The sequence below is a fragment of the Diorhabda carinulata genome, chromosome Y (assembly GCF_026250575.1).
Source record: "Diorhabda carinulata isolate Delta chromosome Y, icDioCari1.1, whole genome shotgun sequence".
NCBI classification, from domain to species: domain Eukaryota; kingdom Metazoa; phylum Arthropoda; class Insecta; order Coleoptera; family Chrysomelidae; genus Diorhabda; species Diorhabda carinulata.
In genome coordinates, this window is record NC_079473.1 from 11,098,250 (window position 1) to 11,107,623 (window position 9,374).

At 36.6% G+C, this 9,374-nt stretch overlaps 1 protein-coding gene across 1 annotated transcript; it reads left to right on the forward strand.

Moving 5' to 3' along the window:
• The first annotated feature begins 3,763 nt into the window (after window positions 1-3,763).
• On the forward strand, window positions 3,764-9,166 carry LOC130902929 (uncharacterized). Its single transcript, XM_057815216.1, has 2 exons — window positions 3,764-3,909; window positions 4,021-9,166. The coding sequence occupies exons 1-2, from the start codon at window positions 3,764-3,766 to the stop codon at window positions 9,164-9,166; spliced, it is 5,292 nt and encodes a 1,763-aa protein (XP_057671199.1).
• Window positions 9,167-9,374: the final 208 nt, after the last annotated feature.

Genomic DNA, 9,374 nt, shown 5'->3' on the forward strand with positions numbered 1-9,374 from the left:
TAGGATGGAGTAGAGCAATAATCTCCATCCTACATTAGGCCATCCTGCTCAGAATCCGCCTCGGATTCGTCTCTTTCATAGCTGACCCATGGATTTATATATTCAGCGCATGTTGTCGTTCGATTGGGTCCCTCGTGATCTCCATTTTAACAACGTCATATCTATCATTTTCTTTAACCTTAACAATTTTGTGACGATCTAAAAATTTTCTCTTCAATTTTGGATTAGATATATATACTTCAAAGGGAGTGGTTCTTATGCTTCGCTGATAGGTCGTATTCGAGGCAGTCTGTACTTTGTCAACGTATTTGTACCACTTTCCTGGCTCTACCAAACTGAGTTTTGTTAAGACTGGTATAAGGATCCTATTTACCCTTTCTACTTGTCCATTACCTCGTGGGACTCCACAAGTTGTTAACGCATGTTTAATATTTTCTTCTCGGCAATATGATTCGAATTTTTCAGAACGGAACGCGGATCCTCTGTCAGATATTATCCTTGACGGGATTCCAAATATTTTACGCTGACAACATATCACTTCGTTCGTCGTGGTTGATTTTAGGATGAAGCATTCCTTCTTTCTTTCGTACAGGACGAGGTGACATATTTTACGCTATTTTTCAAGACAACATGTCACTTCTTTCGTCGTGGTTGATTTTGTTGGGAAAAGCCACACAAATTTGGAAAAGTCATCAACTACCACAAAAATGTGCTGATAATTTTTTTTTCACTTCATTGGTCCTAATTGGTCGACATAATACGTCTCTAGCTGACCTTCTAGCTTTTGTATAGGATGAAGCATTCATTCTTTCTTTCCTTCCTTTTTATTCCATAATATACAAGGTATACAATTATTTTTAATCGTTTCTATTTTGTCTTTTAGTCTTGGTATGTAAAATTCCTTGTTTACTACTCCTTGTGTTTTTTTCTTTCAAAAATTTCCTATCTCGTGGACTTTTATTATTATTTTTTAAATCTGCATATTCTTTGGAATGACACTTTTTCTTTTTTATTTCTAGTCCATATTCTGCAGCTGTCTTTAATACAAGTTTTAGTCTTTCTATCCCCTCCTCTTCGTTCGCACTCAAGATGATAACATGTAGTAGTAGGGGAGCCTACGATTCTAAATGGGGATTTATTCGAGCGTCATAGAGACCTATTAGGTTGCAAAGCTTAGATGATAAAAAGAAAAAAATGTTATATAATATATACCTTTTCATCGGTGGGGAAAGCGGCTATAGATTTTTAAATATGTAATGCAAAAAAATTGGCCATTTTGAAATACTCAAGCGCGTCAGATTAAGATATATGTTGTTCATCTTTGCGTTCTAGACGTGCTGTCTCATAATCTGACGATTATCTAAAGGGATTCGCCTAATCTCATAAAAAAAAAATTTTTTTCAATTTTTAAAATTTTTCTTTTTCGGCTTGCGGAAATCGTCAGATTATATATTTTTCGTTATCCTTGAATTATTTCCTTCAAAATAAAAAAAAATTTGGCTCGAGAATGTCGAGATGACGTTTTTTTTTTACAACTTTGCTGCCTTCCCCTTTCTTTACGTCACTCTCAAATTGTCAGATTAGTGGAAAATACACTTTTTACATGTAATTAACTCACCCTACCTTAATCTGACGCGCTCGAGAATTTCTAATGATCAATTTTTTTTTACTAAACTGATCGCTTATCCTTCACGGGCGGCCTTATATATGGGGCTCATATTTGGTGGAGGTACTTAACCGGATACAAGGTATCGCCCTGTATATTAATCTGCCGCGCTTTAGTAAATCCCGAAATCCCCGTTTGGGCTCCCCTACTATAGTATATAACGTACATTCTAGCAGTCAACTCCCTGAAGACACGAGCGATGAATCGTTGGAAAACTGCTGTACTACTACACATTCCAAATGGACATTTCATAAACTCGTACTGACCAATCGGCGTTACAAAAGAAGTATATTTTGTGCTGCTTGCTTCAACAGGTACATGAAAAAATCCATTTTTCAATTCAAGGGTGCTGAATATCCTTGCTCTCAGTGAGCTGTTTAGGAGATCATCAATAAGGGGAAGTGGAAATCTATCGCGTATTATATTTTTATTTAATTTCCGATAATCGCAACAAATTCTGGTTCGGCCATCCTTTTTTCTCACTAGTACAATAGGACTAGCGAAATCCGAACAACTCGGTTTGATTATTCCATCTTTTAACCATTCCTCTATCTGTCTATCTACTTCTTCTTTTTCGGGTGCCGATAGTCTTCTTGGTCGCTCATAAATCGGTTCTTCGCTTTTCAGTACAATTTTCACCACTATATTCGTTGTCTTCACTTTGAGTGGTTTGTAGTTTTCTTGTTGCGATTCAACATATGGTAAATACCATAATCGTTAAGACTTTCACAATTTTATGAATTTTCAGACAATGACAAATGTCGAATGTCCTTTGTACCTTTAAACCCCTAATAAATAACTCTCTCTCCGCAAGAGACCAATCGTTAAATTTCTAAAGTGTCACTAATAACTTTCTCTCAAATAAACACAAAAGCAATTACTATTGAAAACTTTTGAAAACCTTCATTATACTTTTACAAACTATTCCAAGTTCATCTGGTCAACCCTTATACAAACAAAAGAGAAATTTCAAAAAATCTGCTTGAAAAATATAGATTCTTTTTATTGCTTCACGGCAATTAACACAAAATATTACCACGATATTGGGATATTTTTAACCCCCATTTTAGCCCATATAAATAAAATTTAACATTCATGCAAGAGACAGTAAGAGAGCAGAAAGTAACACAGTACAGAACAGTGAGAAAAAAGAATCCACAGTAAACAGAAACTAAACATACAGTGCGCGTTAAAACTAACGAACTATATCTAAATCAACTTAACGATTCTCTCTCACTTATCAAATCATAAAAAATCTTAACCTTACAAACGGGCAAAATTACGATTTACCTGAATAATCAAAATATCTCTCGCGTTACGACGCAACATAAAACGTGCAATTTTCTGTTACTTCGTTCAAGTATACCCGGAGAAATATACATATAAACTTCGCTATCTTTTGTAATCAACTATATATCACTGTGGACATTCTTGTTGATTTATCTTGTTGCTTATTTTGTACATCGATTTACGTGTAATATTGTCGTATTTAAGTGTTTTTATTAAACGTTACTTAAAATTACGACTGGTCCTTCATTCCGCAACCTCGTCGAAGAAAACAACACATCTACTTGGGTGCTGTAGTGAACGACAAACTCGACAGTCCACTTCATCCAACTAGTTCATTACAATCCCCCAAGATTGGTCCTTCGAGCCGGATCTAAACCAGTGCAACTCTAAACTAAACAAAATCTCATACACGTAAATCAAAGTGAACTCTCTCGCTAAGCAAAGTGCAAGAAAGTGAAAAGAACAAGTCATCGAGTTTGCCATCAGAAACATACAACCGATCGAATCATCTATAAACTCACACCTGTAGGCAAGAAACCGCAGGTATCTCTCATCGCTGGATTGGAAAAGGTCAGTTTATTCCAATTTATTACTCATCAACATTTCGCTCAAGAAAACTTAAGAAAAAGACATTTATCTTTAAACTCTGTTGAAAAATTGCTTGCAATATTATTCAATTTTATATCTATATATTTAATTGTAAAAACACTGATTTATATAATATATAAAGCATTCCCAGCATCTGATTATATCCGATAAAAATATCATTAACTTTTTCGCTCTTAAACTTAAAATAAACAAACAACAATGGATTTAAAACATTTAATCAGCGAACGTGAATCTATTAAAGGTGAAATCACCAGAATAACTGAACAATTAGAATCAGAATTAAATAGTTTAGATGTCTTTGATCTGGAAATTCTACAAGAGGAAATTATCAAAAACTTTGAACAGTATAAAATCACACAAAATAAAATAGAAAGTTATACACCCAAAAAAAATGAAAAAGAAATTCCAGATCAAGAAGATAGGAACAAAGTAGAAATTTATTATCGTAAAACTAGGAGTCAATTAGCTAGAGCAATCAAAAAATTAACTATATCTGAAAGTAGTTGTAATGAGTCAGTTAGGGAAAACAGATTAGATTCAAACCACAACTCAGGTACTAGATTACCTGAAATAAAAATAAAAAAGTTTTCAGGAAATCACACTGAATGGGAAAGTTTTTACAACTTGTTCAAAACTAGTGTTCTCGAAAATCCGCAACTAAAATCAGATGCTGAGAAATTATATTATTTAAAAAGCTATTTAGAAAGTGATGCACTACATATTGTAGACGTTTTACAAGTGAACGATAGAAACTTGCAAGTAGCTATAAACTTGTTAAGAGAAACTTATGAAAACAAAACAAAAATTGTACATGTATATTTCTCCGAATTATTGAACATACCGCAGTTAAGTAAGCACAATCCTACCGAACTTTCAAAATTTGCTACTATCTGTAGGCGTAACTGGACACTCCTACAGAATCTTGAGCTTGATCACAAAGTTTTATTAGAGGCATTAATAACTTATCTTTATCAACAAAAATTAGATTATGGTTTCAAAAAAGAGTTTGAAAAATGCAGGAACAGGGATACCTTACCAACAGTAGATGAATTTTTACAATTTCTTAAAGAGGAAATTGAAATACTCGACAATGCCACTGGTAAAACTAGCCAATCGCAAACTTCGCAAAACTCAGTTTCGCACAAGAGGTCACAAAGTAAAGTAGCGTTTCATTCGCAATCACAACCAAAGTTCAATAAAAACTCAAACAATCAATCATCTCATCTTAAGAATAATTCGATTAAACAAAATCAAAACATGAACGGATGCGTTATGTGTTCAGACACTGCACATAAAATTTATACCTGTGAAACATTCCTATCGTTGCCCATTACTAAGCGTAATGAATTTGCCAAAACCAAAACATTGTGTGTAAACTGCTTAGGCACTAGACACAGTGCTGAAACCTGTCTGTCACAGAAGTCATGCTCCCATTGTCATAAAAGACATCATTCTCTTTTACATTTTCAAAACTCACGCAATGTAGAACAAAGGCATTCGTGCAATAACAATTTCAATCCACATAGTAACTCAGACAATTCTCGGTCGCTAAATTCGAATTTCCAACAAAACCCTCAAACTTTTAATTTGGAAAGTCCTATTCAAATTCAGGACAGGCCGTCCACATCTCAAAGCATCCAAGAAAATCAAGCGCGTCCAAATTCGTCTAGCCTATCAGCTCTCTCGATAAAAAACAACTTAGTGTTGTTAGCAACTGCACAAGCAACAATTTATAATCGACAGAATCAACCTGTTAAGGTAAGAATTCTTCTGGATAATGGAAGTCAGAATTCCTTTATCAGCAAAGAACTTGTACAAAAACTCAACTACACCCCGTATAAGAAAATCTTAAACATTTCAGGTATATCTGAAACTAGTACTTTGTCTAACGAAATGTTGGACATAGTGCTACACTCAAATGTTGACCCCTCAAAGAACTTCGAAATCTCTTGTGCTGTACTCGAAAAAATTACCACGACTATTCCGCAAGTGAAAGTGAATGTAGATCACATAACAATTCCTTCGCGGATAGTGAACAAATTAGCTGACAAGACCTTTGCCACACCCGGTAAAATAGATCTGTTAATAGGAGCAGATGTTTATTATGAATTGTTAACTTATGGTCTCATCAAACTAGGTGACGGCCTACCTACTCTCTTTAATACCCATTTGGGTTACGTTATCTCGGGAAGACTGAACTCCCAACAAGAATCAAAAAACCCACACGCTATCTCGCATCATGTAGCCAGTGAAACCGAAGACCCTAACCCGGACACTGAATTACAAAACACTCTCTGCAAATTCTGGGAGATCGAAGAACTCCCAAACCTAAAATCTCTATCAACCGAAGATGAACTGACAGAATTCATCTTCAAAACCACAACTAAAATTCTCCCGAACGGACATTTCCAAGTGGATATTCCGTTAAAGTCCGTCACAGAACACAAAAAGTTAGGTGACTCCCTCGCAGTTGCCGAAAAGAGATTTTTCTCTTTAGAAAAACGCTTACAACAAAATCCCGACCTCTATTCGGAATATAAGAAATTTATTCATGAATACTTATCTCTAGGACATGCGAAATATGTACCACTATCGTCGCAAAATTCACGTTGCGAAAACAAATATTTTATCCCTCACTTGCCAGTTTATCGACAAGACCGAGTTACGACTAAGCTGCGAGTCGTATTTGATGCTTCTTGTAAAACCAACTCTGGTTATTCATTAAACGACATTTGTCTCAAAGGTTATCAAACTCAACCCAACCTATACGACATATTGTGTAGGTTCAGAACCTTCAAATACGCGTTGATAGTTGATTTGGAGAAAATGTTCAGACAAATTCGAATAAATCCCAAAGACCTATTCCTCCAAAATATTTTGTGGAGAGACTCAGCAAAAGAACCATTAAAATGCATTGAATTACAAACAATAACTTACGGTATGAATTGTAGTCCATTCCTCTCAACGAGAGTTCTGAATGAGATTGCAAGTACCAATAAACATCTCCCTCTAGCCTCCGACGCTGTTCTTACGCAGACGTATGTAGACGACATTTTAACAGGGTGTGATTCAACCGAATCCCTTGAAAAACTCTATTTGGAACTTAAATCAATGCTTGAACCAGCTGGTTTCCACTTGCACAAGTGGGGATCTAACTCTCAAACCTTTCTAAAAAAGATATCGCAGACTCGAATAACTGAATTTGACATAAATTTAGATCAATCTCCGTCTAAAGTCTTAGGCGTAAAATGGAATCCCATAAGTGATGAGTTCCAAATATCGGTACCCACTGAACTCGTCAGTGAGGACAATATCACCAAGAGAAATATCTTATCACACATTTCACAGTGCTACGATCCTCTGGGGTTTGTAAACCCCGCTATCGTTAAGGGAAAAATGCTAATGCAAAAAATCTGGAAATTAAAGTGCAACTGGGATGATAAGATCACCGACAAAGAAATAAATAGGAAATGGCAAGAACTTCTAAGCACCATCTGCCAAATCAAGGACTTAAAAATTCCTCGTCTTATCTTCAATAACAAAGAAATAAGCAAAATCGAACTTCACTCCTTTTCAGATGCGAGTACTGAAGCGTACGGCGCATGTGTCTACATTAGAACTATCTACACTGATAAAACAGTTTCATGTGTACTGATATCAGCAAAATCACGCGTCGCACCTTTGAAAACTATCACAATTCCCAGACTTGAACTCTGTGCAATGCTATTATCCGCGAACCTGACTCAAGGAGTCAAAAACATTTTGGAACCTAAAGTCCACATAAACTCAGTTAACTTATGGACGGACTCTCAAATTGCACTGTGTTGGTGCAAAAGCCACCCAAGTCGATGGTCGACATTCGTATCAAACAGAGTAGCGAAAATACAAGCGCTAACAACAAATTTCCAATGGCGGCACGTAGGATCAAGCGATAATCCCGCTGACCTGCTGTCGCGTGGAAAATTCACACCTGAAATCTACTCCATGTGGTTTAATGGACCCAAATACCTCAATGAGTTCAGTTCAGGTTTCCCCCAATACGAGATTAATAAGAATCTCGTCAACGTACCTGAGGAAAGAAAGGTATCCCTGACAACCATTTCCGAACAATGTAACTTTTGGCAAAACACCTTTTCACGCTTTTCTTCATTTTCCAAATTACATCGCACAGTGGCGTACGTCCTACGATTTACACACAATTCGAGAAACAAAGAAAGTCAATTCAAAGGACCTCTGTCAGTCAGGGAACTAAATTCATCATTAAACTTCATTATCAAACAAGTTCAAAATCAGTCCTTTTCAACAGAAATAGCGGAACTTTCAAAGAATAAAAACTTATCAAATAAACAACTTATATCCTTAAAACCATTTCTAGATACATCCGGCTATCTCCGTGTCGGAGGTAGACTGGAAAACGCTGAAATATCCTTTGACCAAAAACACCCTATCTTATTACCTTCAAAAAATCATATAACTTCCCTTATCCTCAAACAACAGCACGTTCGTTTAGGGCATGCTGGCGGACAAAACGTCTTATCTAATGTGCGATTGCGCTACTGGCCTCTTAATGGTTCAAGGCAAATCAAACAAATAATTAGAGACTGCAAGGTTTGCTACCGCTTGAATGCGCAGACAGCTCGACAGATAATGGCCGACCTTCCGAAAGATAGAGTCACATGCTCGCGTCCTTTTCAAAAGGTTGGTGTCGATTTTGGAGGCCCTTTCTTCATAAAATCCTCTACCTTACGCAAAGCTCCCGTAACAAAATGTTACATAGCAATTTTCGTATGCATGGCGACCAAAGCCGTGCATATTGAACTAGTATCCAACCTCACTACGGACGCATTTATAGCCGCTTTAAAACGCTTCGGAGCAAGACGGGGCAACCCCACTGTCATATACTCAGACAACGCAACAAACTTTCTTGGAGCTAGAAATCAGTTGAGAGAACTTTATAAACACTTTCAGAAGAACGAATTCAGCGATGCTATACAAAATTATCTGACGCAAAACGAGACACAATGGAAATTTATTCCACCAAAATCTCCACATTGGGGAGGAATTTGGGAGGCTGCTATTAAAAGCGCCAAGTATCACATCGCAAGACTCATCGGCTTAACAAAACTAACATTCGAACAATTCTCAACTATTCTTAGTCAAATCGAAGCAATATTAAACTCACGGCCTCTGAGTGCCTTATCCAACGATCCCTCAGATTTTCAATATCTAACTCCTGGTCATTTCTTGATCGGATCAAGTCTAACAGCCTACCCAGAGAAAGATTTAACACATGCACCAGAAAACAGACTTAAATTTTGGCAGCAATGTGCGAAAACTCAGCAACTGTTTTGGAAAAGGTGGTCTGTGGACTATTTGAATAGACTGCAGAATAGACCAAAATGGCTTAAAACTTATGAGAATCTACAAACAAATGATCTCGTCCTTTTGAAGGAAGAAAACGTTCCACCTCTCTATTGGCCTATGGCAAGAGTCATTGAGGCCATAAGCGGACCTGACGGAAAAGTCAGGGTCGTACGCCTAAAAACTAAAACAGGCGAAACTACTAGAGCTATAACTAAACTGTGCCCACTCCCCAAATAAGACACCGTGTCTTGCGAGGGTCATAAGTAACCATGGAAACATGTTAATCATCAGCAACTTGCTAATCAACCTCAATTAGCAGTTGCGACTTTGTTAGTTGTAATTTATGTCTAGGTTAAAATAACTTTAGTTCAATTTTACCCTTATCTATAATTAAAAAACTTTCTAACTTTCTTGTCCTATTCTTTCCCGCTATCGCGCTTTCTTT

Bases quoted from the DNA above. Each gene is read 5' to 3' on its own strand.
- LOC130902929 (XM_057815216.1), top strand. From the start codon at position 3,764: ATGGATTTAAAACATTTAATCAGCGAACGTGAATCTATTAAAGGTGAA. The intron at 3,910-4,020 runs GTATAAAATCAC...TCGTAAAACTAG, and splicing joins ATTATCAAAAACTTTGAACA to GAGTCAATTAGCTAGAGCAA.